This window comes from Cibotium barometz, chromosome 14, assembly GCF_041138505.1.
Source record: "Cibotium barometz isolate CiBa-2024 chromosome 14, ASM4113850v1, whole genome shotgun sequence".
In the NCBI taxonomy this organism is placed as follows: domain Eukaryota; kingdom Viridiplantae; phylum Streptophyta; class Polypodiopsida; order Cyatheales; family Cibotiaceae; genus Cibotium; species Cibotium barometz.
Window position 1 is genome coordinate 54,765,750 of NC_141059.1, and position 19,392 is coordinate 54,785,141.

Below are 19,392 nucleotides of genomic sequence, written 5' to 3' on the forward strand. Positions count from 1 at the left end.
CGAGAAAGTTGTCGAGGAGCTGTGGCGGCATGTAAAACCACATAGCATCAATGACTGCAACCTTTTCAAGAATGGCTAGTGGCAACCTATTCTCCATCCACCTGTGCATACAAGGGGTAACATAAGAAATTTAAGACAAATTCCCACTATAATTCCCACTTGGCTGATTATGACAACATCATGAGCAAGTACAAAAAAATTGTTAGTTGATGGCACACTTACATCCCAAACAGGTTCATAGTCCTAGTGGAAGCCTTGCCTACAAATATTGCTCTCATAACTTCCTCATCAATGCGCACAAAGAGCTTGGTGCGAGAGGAGACAAATTCAATTTTAGCCCCAGAGGAAAGCTTGCAAAGCAAAAGCCCAAGCCCAAGCACAAGCTCAATTTAAAAAAACACGAGAAGTCAATAGATGTGTTTGTCATGCTATGCTCATTGTTGTAGATTTACACACCTTGTCCGTGCAACATTGCCTCTTGCAACCAACCTCCCCTCCCCATTCTGTGTGAGAGTAACTCGCGAGGGAGATATCTCAAAAGTGAATTGCAACATGCTACCTGCCTCAAACAAAGTGGGGGAGAGTAACTTGCGAGGGAGATATCTCAAAAGTGAGTTGCAACATGCTGCCTGCCTCAAACAAAGTGGGGGATGAAACAACAATAGGGGCTTCTTTGTTGCTTTTGCGCACAGCACGTGTTGACCTAATGGGTAGCTTCTTCTTCCTTGTAACCCCACATGCCAAGATGATTTGGTCACCCTCATCATTGCTCCCATGCCCACATGGTCCATCCTCGTATGGCTCAACATCCTATAAACTTATCACTCACCTTGTAAGCTTGGGATTTCTTGACACACATCATCATCATCATCACACACACACACACACAGAGTGTGTTCTCTAAGCTCAAGAGGGGATGAAGGAGATAAAGGCAAACTTACTTTCTTCTTGATGTTGGCATTCTCTTTTGTGTTCCCAGGTTTCCTAAAATGTCTTGTGAACAAGCGCCATATAAGTGGGCTATGTTTTGGGACAGATTTGGATAGATTTTCATTATGACTACATGTGGATGACTATGAATACCAAATGAGAGTAAAACAAGCACAAATGACCTCTACATTGGCCTTGATGCCGATAAAAAATTAAATTAAGACAATTGTTGGCTCTCTAAATAAGCCATATTATGAGATGTTATGCAAGTTTCTTATGCTTGTGGATGAGCCCTTTGGGCTTGCTAGAAACCTTTACAGACATACAAAAAAGATAGAGACACGCTTACTTCCTTCTCTATGGGCAAATTGTCTCCCGTGTCCACAAAACGACTCAACAGTGTCATGGATTACTGAATCCTGCAAAACAAAGAGCCATATTAGTAAACTAACAATGCAAAAAGTAAATGTGGGGGTGAAAGAGATAGAGACTAGCTTACTTTCTTCTCTATGTTGCTTTTATCCCCCATATCCACACATGACTGACCACTCGCATGGGTTTTCGAATCCTACAAAAAAGTGCCATATTAGTGAACTTAGCAATAATCTTGATGAACTAGACATGAAGTTAGTGAGCTTTTCATGCAATAAGTAAACTCGACACAAGAATGGGCATAGTAAACTTGGCATGGGCATGGGCATAGTAAACTCGACACGAGCACGGGCATAGTAAACTTGGCATGGGCATGGGCATAGTAAATGTAGCATGCCTCTAAGTTGGCCTTTAGGTGATAAAGTATGGAATATATGCTTATGAATGATTATATGCGTTGTTTACATTTGCAAAGAGACTCTCTTTGCAATGAGTGCTCAAGAGAGGGGGTGAAAGAGATAGAGACTAGTTTACTTTCTTCTCAATGTTGCTTTTTTTCCCCGTATCCACGCATGACTGATCACTCTCTCGGGTTTTCGAATCCTACAAAAAAGTGCCATATTAGTGAACTTAGCAATAATCTTGATGAACTTAGTAAGCTTTTCATACAATAAGTAAACCCTATTCACGCTTGTGATTTTCAACCCCGAGTTGCCCCTGCACCCCCCCAGGGTTTTTTGCCATCTAGGGGTACCGCTCATGCTATGTACCCATGCAGGATGAGGCCTTGAGAGGCCATGGACTAGCATGGCCATAGTAAACTCGGCACACGGGCACGGGCACAGGCATGGACATGGGCATAGTAAACTCGGCACGGGCATGGACATGGATAGCAACAGTCAGTGTTTTAGGAACAAAGTTGAAGGTAAGGTTTGATAAACCAGTCATTGTTATTCTACCATATGCTCTGTAAGCTAAGGTCTTGTGAGGGATACCAGTGTGCTTGCATGGGTCCAGGGATTTGATGCTCAGAAAGAGCATCTAGTAATAATGAAAAACGAAGCATGCATGCCCGCCATGAGAGGAGGCTTGATTGTTAGTAGCCCACCATCGAATGGGGGCAAGTTTTGTGAGGCGATCGCCCATCCAGAGTCTCTCCCATCTTGATGATGTGCCGCTCATGCTATGCATCCATGCAAGATGAGGCCTTGAAATGCCATGGACTAGCAATGAAGCACAGAGCCGCGCCGCCATGGACCTACTAAACTCAGCACAGGCATGGGCATAGTAAACTCAGCACATGCACGGGCATAGTAAACTCAGCAGCATGGGCATGGACATAGCAGACTCGGCATCGTAAAACGGGTGTGGGCATGGGCAGTAACAGCACTGTGTGTTTTAGGAAGTGAGTTGAAGGTAAGGTTTGATAAACCAGTCATTGTTATTCTACCATAGAATGTGTAAGCTAAGGTCTTATGAGGGATACCAATATGCTTGCATGGGTGCACAGATTTGATGCAAAGAAAGAGCGTCTAGTAATGCCAAAAGAAGCATGCATGGTAAACTCAACGTGGCATAGGCATGCATGTTACCTAATATGCTCTTCTAATCCAATTGGAGTGACACTTCATGCATGCCTTCTACAAGTCCCAAGCTTTATGCTTGCCTAGTAGACTTAGCATGGGTATGGTAAACATGGACATGGGCATAGTAAACAAATGTACGGGCAAGGTAAACATGGACATGGGCATAGTAAACAAATGTACGGGCAAGGTAAACATGGGCATGGGCATGCATGGTAAACTCAACAAGGCATCGTCATGCATGGTACCCAATATGCTCTCCTAATCCAAATGGAGTGCCGCTCATGCTATGCACCCATGCAGGATGAGGCCTTGGGAGGCCATGGACCAGCCATGAACCCTGGAGAGCCGCATTATCGGTTTGAGAGCTCCTCGCCATGAAAAGGGGAGGGAGGGGGGAGAGTTGAACCATTTTCAGCCTGTCCATGAGAGGAGGCTTGATCATCAATAGCTGCCATGGAGCATGTGCAAGTTTTGTGAGGCGATCACCCATTCAGAGTCTCTCCCATCTATGAGTTTCAAGGTGTCCTAGTTGGACATAAGAGAGTCAAACATCATCTTAGTATCATTGACATGAAGGTATGGATGAGGAGAGTGAAGATGAGCAGGTTGTTCGATATTATCCATGTGTGCATCTTCATATGCAACGCATTTGGTGCATGCACGAGTATTTCCCGGTCGAGCTCACAAAAGCACTAAAATTATAAAAGCTATCCACCAACCTCACACGAGAAGTTTTAGACAAATTCCCACTATCATCACGACATTGTGGATTAGGACAACACCATGAGCTTCCACAAGGGATCCACCGCATACCTATTTAGGTACGGTTGGGGACAGGGGGCTGCCAGCCCGGGGTGGGGGCTGGCAATCCCCTACCTCCAACTGCATCTAGCTAGGTACGTGGTGCCCCTTTTTGTAGAAGCTCATGATGTTGGATAATAGGGAAAAAAAATGGGAAAGAACCCCTTTTTCCATCTTGGAAAGTGTCAAAAACTTCCTCTGTCATGTGCCATGACTAATAGTTAAAGAAAACTTGCTTTTGAAATTAAAAAAAAGGAATACAATTTACTAACTCTTAATTGCTCCTAGTTGGTATAACAAAACCATAGCTATGGTTTAGTGTTTATTAGTGTATACTTAGCCAAACACACAAACCACAAGAACTTTTAAACAAATTCCCATTGTCATTTCCACATTGCGGATTACAACAACATCACGAGCTTTTGCAGGGGGGAGGCATTGCATACCTAGTTAGGTGGGCGGTTGGGGACATGGGACTACTGGCCGAGGTGGGGCCGGCATTTCCCTGCCCCCAATCGCACCTAACTAGGTATGCAGTGCCTCCTCTATACACTTGCTTACTTTTACTACTCTTCTCCTCCTAACACCCCTAAGAAACAAAGCATAAACTTTATAAAGTTCAAGAAAGAGAAGCTATCAATCCACGCTTGGATTCTTGCAAGGCAAGCGTCTGGTCTGTTGACATGTATCTCTCCATTTTTTGCTTCACCCAAGTAGAGATATAGTCCTCCTTTGATGTAGTCTTGAACTTATTCATGAAGCTCGCTCCATGCATGCTCCATCTTTAAATATTGACCGCGCTCATATTTCTGTCGATTGAGTTCAAATTTCTTTTCTTTGTCTTTGGATCTTAGATAGGACTGCCTCTTCCAACATGTTGCAAGAGGGTGCAGAGAAGTACGACTTATTACCTTGTTCTTAGGAGGACGTCCGATTTGCAACTTAAGGATGTGAATGTCTATCCCATGAACATGTTGTAAGTGTTGTATCATTAACTTCCTCCTTGCTATACAAGTTGTGAACAGGTGTTACTTGCGTAGCATTTACGAATAATCCTTCCATCTGTCAATGTGACAATGAGAAAAGGCAAATCATTTACTTCATCCATGAGCCCCTCTAACCTTTTCCTTGGGATTTTGTTGAAGGCTATCAGGGGTCGAATTTACCTTTGACGTATGCTACAAATCCTATTGGGGGGGCGACTTAGGAGATCACATGCCTGCATGTACTATAACCGATTGCTTTTCTTGTAGTCGAGGACTTTGCCTTGGTGTGCTTTGGCTTTTCTTGCAGTCAATGCCCAGCTTCTCTTCATCTTCTCCTATCATGAATGCCTTCTTCTACCTTTGCACTTGAGGTTTCTTAGATACCATGCTGGCTAGGACCCCCTTCTTCTCTATGCTACTAGAACCCGCCCCGTCTAGCGTTCTTTGTTGCTTTCCTGTTGCATTCTTGGCTCAATGAGGGCTGCCTCCTTATTATTGATGGGCACACAGTAGAGAGAACCCACCACACATGCAACCAAGGACCCCCCTGTTGCGTTCTTAACGAAAAACGCACACAACAGAGAGACCCACCCCGTCCAGCGTTCTTGCACACAGCAGAGAGACCCGCCCCCTACTACTGCGTTCTTGGCTCAATGAGGGCTATCTCCAAACTAGTGGGCACACAGTAGAGAGAATGCACCACACATGCAACCTCGGACCCCCTTGCTACGTTCTTGACAAAAAACTAATAATAGAAAAGACCCATGTAACCAAGGACACAATTTCGTACACCCAAATCGGATCCTCCTGCCACCACGTGAAACTACCAAGCTGGCTTGCTTGGTTGCCACGTTTTTATCTTTTTGGCTTAATTTTTCCCAACTAGACGCCACGTCAAGAAAGAGGCCGAGATTACTTTATGAAGCCTTAGTTTATTGCGTTGGACGACACCGATTCTCCCAGCCCCTCCACACCGTTAATCCCACGGTGAAGAGTTAGTCAATTCATCGTGCCTTTTAGAGCTGAGGTTATAACAAGGCAGTTAAGACTCCAAAGTATGAGCTGGGCCACTGAAGGATCGCCCATTATATAGATGAAGCTGATAAGGCAACGCTGTACTGAATCCGAACTCCAACGACGATACAACGGCCCGTCGTCGTCGAAGGAGGGTCAAGGAGATTCGATCCCTGCCCTTCCAAAAAAAAGGACACATTTCTATGGCGAGCCACACGTCTCTCTCTCTCTCTCTCTCTCTCTCTCTCTCTCTCTCTCACACACACACACACACACACACACTCATATATCTCCCTTTCTCTCACTCCAATACTACATGCTCGCGCCATGCACACACAGATTGAAAGCCCAAAAAATAGATATTGTGTTATTTATGTTTATGAGCTTTTGGGTGGTGTAAAAGAGAAGGCATATTCACACTTAGAAAAAAGGGTTTTTTTTTTTAACTATAATCCAAGAATGGGAATATTTGGAGTGGGGGGTGTGAGATGTTGTGAATAGGAGATGAGAGATGTGGGATGATGAGTTGCAGAGGGATGGGTGGGAAGAGGTAAAAGGTAGGAGACGTGAAGCCAGGATGTGGGGAGAAATAATAGGGAGGGGAAGTAAAATGGAATGCTAAGTAATACCCGGATAAGGGGGGCCCGAGCCCTTCAGGAAGCCCCGTGGCTTGGGCCTAAAGCGCATTGTGCTTCAACAAGTGAGTATTCGATGGAACCGGTGAGCCACGCATCTAACCCACGGGCAAACGCGTGGGGCAAAAGGCACGTAGTACGCACCTACTTATCACGGACTGTGCGATGGGGAAGCGCAACTTAGGTGGAAGGAGAGGAGCCTAAATCAATGCATCCACCTAATAGGGACATTGCACACTCAAGTGTGAGGCTTAGTATTTTCACATGGCAACCCACCTTTTAAAGTCTCTAAACATACCAGAAGTCTCCTAAGTAATAATTTATTTGAACCTACATCCACCAGAGCCAAAAAAAAAAATTTACATGTTTCACATCATTATTAAGATGCACTTAAGGAGGGATTCCATTAAATGAATATAATCTCCACCATGCCTCATGTAAGCAAATACATCATATATAATGGCTTATAATTTTACCCATAGATAAGATTGCATGTGAAGTCATCTATCATGACCATGTGTTTCACATCATTATTAAGATGCACTTAATGAGGGATTCCATTAAATGAATATAATCTCCACCATGCCTCATGTAAGCATATAAAGGCTTATAATTTTACCCATATATAAGATTGCATATGAAGTCATCTATCATGACCATGTTTGCTTGATTGGTTTTATTTTCTTGATTTTTTCAATATTCGTTTAATTAACTCGACTTCTTGTTTTTAACCATTTATACATCACCATTTGAGAGAATGTATCCTTTATGATTACTATTCATTAGTTTACACCAGCAAATTTATTTTACATCTCATGATCACCATCACATCTATAAATTTGGGCAACCACCCATTCACATATATACATTGGAGTAACCCGCTTCTACTTCTTTAGTTCCCTAGCATGTAATAAGAGACTATCAAAGGTTCAAGATTGACAAAATCATGTTCACACTTATGAAAGCGGTTAGTGTGAAACATAAGCGCATTCTCAATTCTTTAACGAAGAAGTTAATGCATGTGTAATATACAAGTTATATACTACATTTCGGAACCTTGATAAAATACACCTCTAAGCAAAGGTACAAGAGGCCTTCTCAAAAAAAAATCTCCTCAAGATATATTTTGATAAAATTAAAGTGTGAAAAGAATGGCTTGTCAAAAATTAAAATCTCCTATGTGAGAAAGAAATAATTTTAGGAAAAACTAGAGTCTAAACTTCAAGGTGACATCTATCTATTCATTATTAAACATAACTTAGTCCTTTCCACTTGACCGCAAGGGACGGAGAAAAGGGGCACAACGGGAAAAAGGAGGACTTCTAGATGTTTGGAATTTAAAATGAACGTATAGTTTTGCATGCTTGGCTTGGCAGCAGCAAAGCACAGTTCTATTTTAAAAAGCTTACACAGCCAAAAATGAAAGGTGAGAAGACTAAAAGCAAGTGACAAAGCTCTCCAATGGCATTTTATGTGTGTAAAATCTCTAATTGCGAAATATGGCAAAGATATTAGTTAACTGTGTGATTAGGAGAAAGGAATCAGCAACATAGCTGCCTGCAGTGTGGCAGCTTGTTCAAGCTCATCGTCGCATTTACAGGCTCTAAAGCCTAGAAGAAATCGGCACATGCTGTATCGTTACTACTTCGCCAAAATTAACGAGACACTATCAAAACTAAGCAACGTTCATGAAGGTTTCTATAAGTGTGGATGCTGATTATACCCTCTGCTTTGTTCTAAAAACCTTGCTTGATTGAACATGCCACAACCTGAGCCCAGTGTCGCAACCTCGTCTTCACCCGGCTGGGATGGTCACCTGCAATTATCAACGATTATTAGCCATGCAATTGAATTTAAGGGTTATTTAGCTATTATACAAAATCACCTTCAAAAGCACAATTGCAACCAGGCAAAAGCGTCAATATGTGCGCTAACCAGGGCTGGAAATTCGCCAAGTCTCGGAGGAGAGACTGCCGTTGCTGTCTGCGCTGCTGGTGCGTGCAAGTGTGCTTCCATCCAGAGGAGAAACGGGGGAACCGCGGCCCTTCGCGTCAGCATACTGCCGATTGATGGCGTAGTATAGCTCTAGCGCAGGCAGTGTGCTTTTCAAATTGCTGCTTTCATCATGATTAAACCCAAATCCCAGCTCAATGGACCCTCTCAGCTCTTCCAGGTCCTCGTCAGTCAGGCTCCTCGTCCTCGTTCTTTGCAGTGGTTTGCCAGGTGATGGGCAGCCCGGCTTCTTACCATGAGCACGTTTATATGCACATTGATCAGGGTTGCTAGCCTCCCATTCATCGGCATCTTCACAATCAACATAGCTATCATCATCACCACCGTCATACACGTGTTGGACGCTGCCCTCATCATCATCATCTTCATCATCGACACAAAAAATATCTTCACCATCCCCATCGTCATCATCATCATCATCATCATCAGCCAAGTACAGTTCTTTCTTGCGTTCCCAAGCTTCCCCTCTATCAAGGTCTGTGGAAAAGCGCCTTCCTTTATGCTGCAGCTTGAGGCGGGGCAGCATCTGACGAGGCGAATGTGGGATAATGTCAATCGGTAGGGCAGAAGGAGATGCATCCAAGGGACCCAATTGGTTACTCATTTTAACGGCGTTAGGGGCAGAGCCCAATTGGGTATCTTTATCAGAATCGTCAGAGGCAGAAGGAAGTGTGTTCGGCAGGTGGCCTACCTGTACAACGCCACCTGATTCAAGCTTGGCCGGAGCTTCCATGGAGGACCCACTGCGCCCACCTGCTAACCGTGAAGGGCGCCCGCAGGCAGAAACATCTCCATGGCGCTGCTGGAAAGACCCAAATCCAGCAAAGGGCTGAGGGGTCTCATCAGGCGCGCTCCTGCGGAGGTTTTTTTCGAAAAAAGCAGAACGCAGATCTGCGGTATCTTCGACACCCGAATCACCCGACTTCAACAAGAGAGGGAGAGAAGCTTTCTCCTTCATACTAGTGAGGAAAAATATCTCTGCGCGAGAGCAGACAGAGGGCAAGGCGAAAGGGGGCGGGCGGAAAAGAAAACCTTGAAGGTGTATACAAAGAGAGAGAGAGACGGAAGGAGGAAGAGGAGGACACTTATAAGTAATGGTGAGCTTTCTCTGCCCAATATAGAGGAGGGAGAGACCCATCCGACAGTCCTAACAGGCTTGAAGCACCCAGCTATCCGTCCCAACTTGTCCACGTCACCAGCAATCCGTTTTTTGCAGTGTTGTTTTTCCTGCCACATCATCCAATTACTGCTCCATCAGCGACACGTATCATATTAAGACATGTTGAAATTTTCAAATCTGGTGATTTGGCCGGTCGAATGTCCCTGTTCTTTTGTGGGCGCACGTGGCCTGCTTTTATAAGCGTAGCTACTTTAGCTCCAGCCTAGCTCTTTTTTTTATAGTCCAGAGTAGCTTTAATTTTAGCCTGGGTCTTTTTAGCGGTCTAGGCTGTTTTTTAAACCTATACTTTTAGGCCTTTCCAATTTTCAAATAATTTAATCTAGGAATATTTTAAAAGAAATATTCCATGGCACCGACCTCAAATTTCAAGGCTGGGTAAGCACTCTATAATTTCTTAAAAATATTTGCGCAACTAATTCCTAGTTGATGAGAGGACTCCTCTCAAGGCCCCATGCCCTACAATGTTACAGGTATATATTTTTTATGGAGATTTGTTGTCCAATGGTTAAAAACAAGTCTTCTTTCAGCCATACATAACCATAAACGTATTCTTCTTCACATCATTGAAAAAAATACCAAAATCACCTTTGCCTTTGTCTCTTTCAGTCTTTGGCCAGATTGAATTAATCCAAAGCTATGATACCATCACCATCAAGACAAGAGAGATAGAACAACATCACCATCAAGACAAGATTGGGTGCAATCTCTCCCCTCATGTGTGTAGCTCCACTTCCATGACATGAGTATTTAGAGAATTGTATTCAATAAATAGCCCAAGGAGCTATTAATAGTTGTGTATACAAATTTAGGCTTTGTTTTTACACTTTTTATAAAAATATCTCAAGCACAAGCGTTCATAAATATTTTGTACAAACATTTGGCATGAGGCCAGTAAAAATAACTCATAAAATAACCTCGTGCACATTCGCACATATAACAACCTCATGCACATTTGCACATTCCATTAAGCTGATTTATGCACACATTAAATCAAGCATATTTTTCTATGATTATTAAGCATCAAAAATATGATAAAATATATACATGTAACACACATACACACACGCACATATCAACCAAACACCTTAACAACTGAGCACTCTCAAATTTTAAAAATGATCTACCCTTCAAAGTTTGAGGCCTACATGGCTGTAGACTCGATGCCATATATAGAAATAGAAAGATATTTATTTGATTGATTCCCTTATTTCAGATCCTATGGTCTACCCTAGACTTAAGAGCCCATACACATGACTCACAATGCAATTGGGACACATCCATCATGGCTTCATTTCAAGACCCATCAGATATCTCACTCATGATTATGTTTTGGTTCACATATGTGATTACCACTTCACTAGATAGAAAGGTGAAGTCGCTACCTCGCAACCTAAATTCAAGCCCTATTTAATCTCATGACCAATCACATCATACCATTCTAGTAATAATATTTACTTTAATATCAAACCCATGACCAATTTAATTACACCACTCCAGTGCTACTCTTTACTTTGGCCTTTAGTGCGACTACACCTAATTCTTTAAGCTAGGACATGGAAGCTAAATTTGAAGATTGTCTCTTTGTTTATTCACCTTTTACAACTCGTTAGCAACCCAAGTGTGAAAATAGACCCTTAGTTATTGGGTTTTCCTGCTTTTGATGATGCGAATGGGCCTTAACGAGGCTAGTGTGAGTTCTCATTACCCTAGCCATGACTCTGTGGAAAGAGGGCTCTGAAAAAAGCCAAGATGGCTGCTGCTGATTCTCTAGAGTCTATGTGAGAAAGTTTTGTACCCTAAGGTTGGGTTAAGGTTAGGAGCTCTCTATAGGAATACACCCAATAATGGAATTTCAACTTGTGGGGTGTAGGAAGTTGCTTCAATAAAAAAGCTAATTTAGCAAGGGTTTACAACACTACACATGCTAGACTCAAGACAGCTTTATGTGCCAATTTTATGGCCATACCTGTACATGGACTTTAATATATTTATCTGTGATGAAACCTTTGTGAACTTCATAGCCTATACATGGACTTTAATATACAAATATGTCTTAATGCTTTTATTTGTGATGAAAACTTTGTGAGCTTCATAGCCAAATTTACCATTTTGGCTTTATGTTCCAATTTTATGGTCATACCTATACACATGGACTTTAATATATGCATATGACATAATGCTTTTATTTGTACTAGCTTCATGAGTATGCATGTCAAGTCTCAAACTTCCATGATATAATGCTTTTATTTGTGATGAAACCTTTGTGATTTCAACTTTATATGCCAATTTTATGGTCATACCTATACACATGGGCGGCTTCTCTATATTATCTTAAGGAAGAGTTTCACAAAGCTGCCCCCATGTGGCAAGAATTTGGAGGTTCGGAAAAGGGAGGAGGAGGTTTGGGTAGAATTTGAATTTGGAGGTTCGGAAAAGGGAGGAGGAGGTTTGAGGAGGTTTGGGTAGAATTTGAATTTGGAGTTGCAAAAGACGTGCAAAGCACAGGTTGCCCACTAGTTAATATAAGAATATGAAATAATAATTTAATTATTACTATTTCATGAGTATACATGCCCAATCTCAAACTTCCAAGACATAATGCTTTTATTTGTGATGAAACCTTTGTGAACTTTATAGCCAAATCATTGTATACATGCCCAATCTCAAACTTCCATGACATAATGCTTTTATTTGTGATGAAACCTTTATGAACTTTATAGCCAAATCATTGTACCAACTTCATGAGTATGCGTGTCCAATGTCAAACTTCCATGATGGAGATCACATTTGTATGGCATGCATCACTATTTGAATAATTAGAGTTCTTGGTTTTTTTATTCGTGTAGAAAAAATTGATATCTCAACAACTTCATGATTGAGTGGTTGTACTACTAAGTTTTCCATCATATGGGATAATTTGTCAATTGTTATAAAATTATTACTTGCCTTCATACCAATAGTTACAAATAAATGATGCTCCTATGGTCCTTTGCATAGTATTAGTATTTACCCTATTAAGCAAGTTGCATTGGCATGATATGCTTGGCATGCTCACACATTGTTATGTGATACCAACTTTTATTATGAGCACATAGTTCAAAAATACTTAATAGTAACACTCTTTCTTTCACACTCAAAATTTCTCCATTATATCAAACCTAATTTTTGTAATCCAAGTAAGATATGCATTAAAAAACTAATAAAGCATGGCCTATGGCTACTTGTATACAAACTATAAAGAATAAATGGCTGATGAACTAGTTAACAACTAAAACTGTGTCTTCATAGATTCTCTCCACATTGTTAATCATTTTTTCTAAATAAGACTTCAATGACTTTTGTTACATAACCAACCTTTTTTTAAAATATGAATTGGTCTAGTTTTCATTTACATGGTCCACTCTTTGATTGCATGATCCACTTTTTGTTTATATGATCCAGTTATTTTAAGATAAGAAATGCCTATGATTTCTTGTTTACATGATTTGTATGGATAAGAATTGCCAATGACTTCTTGTCCACATGTTTCCTTTTTTTTAAAACTTTAAAAGAGTTCTCAGCAAATCATTCTTAAGGTTTCAAAGTGTGCTCTTAACTTTTTCTTAAACACGCCTCTCTCTCTCTCTCTCTCTCTCTCTCTCTCTCTCTCTCTCTCTCTCTCACACACACACACACACACACACACACACACAAACACACACACGAAGACCGAATAATATATGGTGATGTGTGCAATTATGGGATTTTCATATGCTTATTTATATTATTAATTTGCATGTGCCATTGCATGGCAAGGTTACAAAATGTCTTCTACATCATTGTCGTGATGGTGCTAGATTTTATCTTTTTCACAATGAGGAATTTTTTTAAACACACCACAAAATGTAAGACAAATTTAGTGAGAATGTAAAAATAATGTTTTAAGACACCATTTATGAAAACCATGCTATGTAAAAGCTCAAATTTTAATGCGTTCTTATTATGAATTATTCTTTAAGCCCTAAAATACATTTAAGAAAACACCTCACATAGTGTATGAAGTTCAAACATAGATTCAATAGTAAGAAAACACATCATGTGGTGTGGCACAATTTGCACTCATAGTATGGGATCATACGACACAATAAAGAAGAAAAGAACTACAGTGGCTTTTAAGTTGATTACAAAAGTTGCTGGTGTCCTCCTTTAACAATGCAAGGAACTTGAAGGTAATCTAAAAACATGATGGGGCTAGATATTACTCTAGTAACCCTCTAGGAAAGAGGTGTGACAAGATGCATGATAGAGCATATAGAGGCTTGGGGGTCTAGTTATTATGATTTGCAATCTCCAAACCAAATTAGCTCCAATGAATAATAATCTTCATAGGAGGCATATGGAATTGGTGAGCCTTGCTAGAATATTTGATATTTTTTGCGCTCCTAAACACACTTTGCAATGCCTAGGAAGGCACTCGCACACTTTTAGTTTTGAACATGCCTCAGGGGTGTAACAACACCCCATCACCAGTGCCTAGGGAAGGCACTTGAGGCTGCACCCTTCTAGTTTTGAACATGCCTTAGGGGTGTACCAACAATGTATGCTACCCAGATGGTGGCTGATGACGCCGCGTATAAAAACCATAACTTCTATCATGGTCACATATAACCCTGTCTTTTCTCCAAATTTTATATTATATAAGGAGAACTACAAAACAAAAAGGAAATTCATGTAACACATCATGCTTTTAATCAAAGAAGCATAACTTCTACAGCAAACCAGAAAACATTCTATTCAATTTACTCTTTGAAGGCGAACAGGCTTTGGATGTCATCTTCTAGTTTTGAATCTTGTATCACCATATCTATTTCCTCATTGGATATGCCACTATGTCCTTCTCAAGGCGGTCCTATTGAGAATGTTTCTGATCTAATTCTGGAAGGCTCTACATAGTCAAATCATAAAACATTCTATTCAATGTATTCTTTGAGGACCAACAAGCTTTGGATGTAATCTGCTAGTTTCGAATCCTATCTCATTGGATCTATTTCCTCATTAGATATACCGCTATCATTAGGGGAAATTTGGACTTGAATTGGGCCCTTTAAGGATTGCTACACATTCTCTCTCTTTAAAAATGGACTCATGGTGAAATTTTTGCAAATCAACTCAAAAGTGAGTGGAGTTTGGACATTTGGAATCTACTCTCCGCCGAGACCTTTCCAATGATATATAGCATGATGACCAATTTTTCATATTCAAGAAGTCCCCAAATTTGGTAATGGCATGGCATGTTACCAATTTTTCATATTCAAGAAATCTCCAAATTTGGTAATGACGTGGCACATAACGTGCCACATCATTACCAAGTTTGGGGACTTCTTGAATATGAAAAATTGGCCATCGTGCTATATATCATTGGAAAGGTCTCTAAGGGTAGATTCCAAATGTCCAAACTCCACTCACTTTTTAGTTGATTTGTAAAAATTTCACCATGAGCCCCTTTTTTAGAGAGAGAATGTGTGGCAATCCTTAAAGGGTCCAATTTAAGTCCAAATATCCTCTAATGGTCCTTCTCAAGGTGGTCCCTTGCGAGGGATGGTTATGATCCAGTTCTGGAAATCATCTTTGTCTCTAGATATTTGATGCATGTTAATTTTTAATTTGTTAAATACCCACTCATTTCTTTACACCCATATTGTCCATAGGTATATTGCTCTAATGCTTTCCATTGGCAATTAATGAACATATGTGCAAGTGATTCTCCCTCCTTATTGCATGTGTAATATAGTCCACTTCCAATGCCAAATTTGAAGGCTCTTTCATTAGTCCACATGGCCTTGTGCATTATTAACCATAAGAGGCAAGACTTCTTCATCAGCAAGATAAGAGGTGACCAAATCTTGGAAAATTTTAATCCCCATTGCTTCAATCCCATAAGCTGTGCCATCTCTCATTTAGATTATAGTGCAAGGTTAAGCCTTGAAAGGGAAGCTATGCAAAAGCAAGTTAGGTTGTGTTTTCCATGAGAAGGCTTACATCAACCCTGGTTCTATAGCATGGAGAAAATATCAAGATCCCATAGCTCGATTATGACAAGGTGCTCATCCCTCCTGTTAGTTGGAATTTTACTTTTCCATGTTTTGAAGACTTATTATAATCCATTAGTAGCCATAGATGTATGTCGCCTCTTCTATATTCGGCACGCCCAATCCACATTCATTCTTTGGGTGGCGAAGCACCCGAATCAACATACCATAAACATCCATGGTTCCTTACGGCAATAATCATGGAACTAAGCATATACTACATCAAAAAAACTGCTCACTTCTATCTTCTACTTGCTTGTGTGCTTGAAGACGCATAGTTCCCTTGTGTTGCAGCTTCCCATTTTTTGTCATTGTGCTTTTTATAGTACTCCTTTACTATATGACTTAGTTTTCTATAATAATAGCACTCCATGCTATTTTCACTCTAATTTCTTTGCCATCCACCTCAACCTCTCTGGCTCCTCCTACCCCCTAGAGTGGCTTCTTCCACCTATTTGTGTGCACATTAGATTTTCCATCCACGCAACCTCTTTGGCTCCTCCTACCCTCTAGAGTGGCTTCTTCCACCTATTTGTGCACAATAGATTTATGTTGTTTATTGCCCATGATTTTTGTTTCCAAAATAACTTGCATCACATCCTTTAGAGTAAGATCTACCCTACCTCTATCTGTGTTTGTGTAGTAGCCCTACTCTTGCATATTTCCTAAGGATAATTTACTTCCAACATATAAGTAGGGCTATGAGATCCTCAAAGTTCAAGAAATTTTGTCAAGTTTGAATAGTTGAAACTGATAATACTCTTTACTAAGCCCATTTAATGTGACCGACAACAAGTCATTATTATCATCAACAAGAACTCCAAAAGAGCCAAGGGCATCCATAAGCCCTTTAACTTTGAATGAGTAATCACTTATACTCATCTTATTCCTCTCTATATAATGCTTTATTTCTCTCTATATAATGCTTTATTCCTTTAGTTGGGCATGCATAGAGTATAAAGATCTATTTCTTTGGTTTGGCATGCATTAAGTATAAAAAGGATCTCTTTCATGCATGAGCTATGCATAAAAAAGAGCTCATGTGAGCTCTCTTATATATATAGCTCTTTTATGCATGAGCTATGCATAAAAAGAGAGCTCTTATATATGCATAAAAAGAGAGATCTTATGAGCTCTCTTATATATGCATAAAAAGAGAGATCTTATGAGCTCTCTTATGTATGCATAATGAGAGCTATGCATGAGAAGAGAGCTCTTATGATCTCTCTTATATATGCATAAAAAGAGAGATCTTATGAGCTCTCATAAAAAGAGAGCTCTTATGAGCTCTCTTATATATGTATAATGAGAGCTATGCATAAAGAGAGATCTTTATGTGAATAACCTCTCATGAGTTATGCATGAGCTCTTATATACTCTCTTATGCATACTTTTTCTCATGTAGCTCATGTTTCTTTGATGTGTAGGTCTTCTATCTATCTTGCACGATCTCTATTCTCCCTCTCCATTCTCTTACGCGATAAGCTCTAAACCCAACACTCTCTACTTCGATTTCCCACCCGAAGTTGCTATGGGAGTACTTGTTTTTCACATGCATGCATAGAGTGCTCTCTATGCATGCATAGGACTGCCATGCATAAGGGGATCTATCTTATGGATAGAGCTCTCTATGCAAACATATGGTGCTCTCCATTCTCTTACGCAATAATCTCTAAACCCAACACTCTTTACTTTAATTTCCCACTCGGAGGTGCTATGGGAATACTTGTTTTTCACATGCATGCATAGAGTGCTCTCTATGCATGCATAGAGTGCTCTCTATGCATGCATAGGACTCTCTATGAGCCATGCATAGAGGGATCTATCTTATGGATAGAGCTCTCTATGCAAACATATGGCACTCTATGAGCTCTATGCATGGTTAGAGCTCAAGTTTATGGAAAGATCTCTCTATGCATGCATAGAGGGGCTCTATGCATTTACATAGGGCTCTCTATGAACTCTATGCATGCATAGAGGGCTCTACCAAATGCATGAGAGCTCTATGCATTTTCCTTAGGGATCTTACCTTATGCATAAAGCTCTCTCTATGAATTTACATAGGGCTCTCTATGAGCTCTACATAGGGCTCTCCCTATGCTTTTGCATAGGGCTCTGTATGAGCTCTATGTATGCATAGAGGGCTCTACCAAATGCATGGGAGCTCTATGTATTTTCCTTAGGGATCTTACCTTATGCATAGAGCTCTCTCTAAGCTCTATGCATAAGATAGAGCCCTTTATGCAAATGCATAAAGGGCTCTACCAACTTCATGAGAGCTCTATGTATTTGCATAAGGAATCTTACCTTATACATAAGATAGAGCCCTTTATGCAAATGCATAAAGGGCTCTACCAACTTCATGAGAGCTCTATGTATTTGCATAAGGAATCTTACCTTATACATAAGATAGAGCCCTTATGAAATTACCTTATGCATAAGATAGAGCCCTTATGCAAATGCATATAGGGCTTTAACAAAGATCTATGTATTTGCATAAGGGCTCTTACCTTATGCATAGATCTCTCTTTGAGCTCTATGCGCATAAGGTAAGAGCCCTTATACAAATGCATAGAGGGCTCTACCAAATGCAGGAGGAGAGTTATAAGAGGCTCTTACCTTAAACATAGAGCTCTCTTTAAGCTGTATATATAAGGTAGAGCCCTCTATGAAAATGCATAGAGGGCTCTACCAACTGTGTGAGAGCTCAATGAATAGAGGGCTCTACCAACTGTGTGAGAGCTCAATGCATAGAGGGCTACTCTACCAAATGCATGAGATCTCAATGCATTTGTATAAGGACTCTTACCTTATGCATAGAGCTGTCTAATAGGGCTCTCTATGAGCTAAATGCATGCATATAGGTAGAGCCCTTATGCAAATGCATAGAGGGATCAACCAAATGCGTGAGAACTCTATGCATTTATATAAGGGCTCTTACTTTATGTATAGAGCTATCTAATAGGGCTCTCTATGAGCTAAATGCATGCATAAAGGGGTCCCTAGCTTATCAGTAGATCTCTCTTATGATACTTATTTTCATATAGCTCAAGTTTCTTTGATGTGTAGGTCTTATATCTATCTTCTTGTGTAGCCTCTATTCTCCCTTTCCGTTCTCTCACCAATGAGCTCTAAACCCAATACTCTTTTTTTAATATCATACCCATAAGTGCTATGAGAGTAATTTTGTTTTCACATATACGAGAGCTCTCTATGCACTTTATACATGCATAAAGTGCTCTATGCACGCATGAGATCTCTTACCTTATGCATAAGATCTCTATGCATTTGCATACGGGATATCCCTAATGCATTTGCATAAGGGATCTTACCCTATGCATTTGGTAGAGCTCTATGCATTTATGTAAGGGCTCTTACCTTATGCATAAAGCTCTTACCAAATGCATGAGAGATCTATGCATTTGCATAAGGGCTCTTACCTTGTGTATAGAGCTCTCGATGAGAGCTATGCATAAGGTAGAGCCCTTATGCAAATGCATTGAGCTCTATGCATGCATAGGGCTCTCTACTATGAGCTCTATGCATGCATAGAGTGCTCTTCCCTTATGTTAATGGGGTCTCTATGCATGCATAGAGTGCTCTTCCCTTATGTTAATGGGGTCTCTATGCATGCATAGGGCTCTCTATGAGATCTATACATGCATAGAGGACTCTATCTTATAAATAGAGCTCTCTTATGCATATTTGTTTTAATATAGCTCATGTTTCTTATGTATAGGGTTTAGGGCTATCTTGTGTGGTCTTTATTCTTCCTCTCCAATTACAGTAAGCTCTAAACCCACCACT

At 40.5% G+C, this 19,392-nt stretch overlaps 1 protein-coding gene across 2 annotated transcripts; it reads right to left on the reverse strand.

Moving 5' to 3' along the window:
• Window positions 1-7,775: 7,775 nt before the first annotated feature.
• LOC147632211 (uncharacterized) lies at window positions 7,776-9,411 on the reverse strand. 2 transcript variants are annotated; one of them, XM_086808862.1, is made up of 3 exons: window positions 9,029-9,411; window positions 8,260-8,863; window positions 7,776-8,140 (listed from the first exon to the last, which is right to left on the reverse strand). In XM_086808862.1, the coding sequence occupies exons 1-3, from the start codon at window positions 9,293-9,295 to the stop codon at window positions 8,061-8,063; spliced, it is 951 nt and encodes a 316-aa protein (XP_086664988.1). In that variant the 5' UTR covers window positions 9,296-9,411; the 3' UTR covers window positions 7,776-8,060. The 2 variants fall into 2 exon arrangements, with proteins under 2 accessions (XP_086664988.1, XP_086664987.1); XM_086808861.1 differs by having other exon boundaries at window positions 8,260-9,410.
• Between the last annotated feature and the right edge of the window lie 9,981 nt (window positions 9,412-19,392).

Excerpts from the sequence above, each read along its gene's own strand:
- LOC147632211 (XM_086808861.1), bottom strand. The coding sequence starts at position 9,295 with ATGAAGGAGAAAGCTTCTCTCCCTCTCTTGTTGAAGTCGGGTGATTCG. Across the intron at positions 8,141-8,259 it reads TTGGCGAATTTCCAGCCCTG|GTGACCATCCCAGCCGGGTG; the intron begins GTTAGCGCACAT and ends TGATAATTGCAG.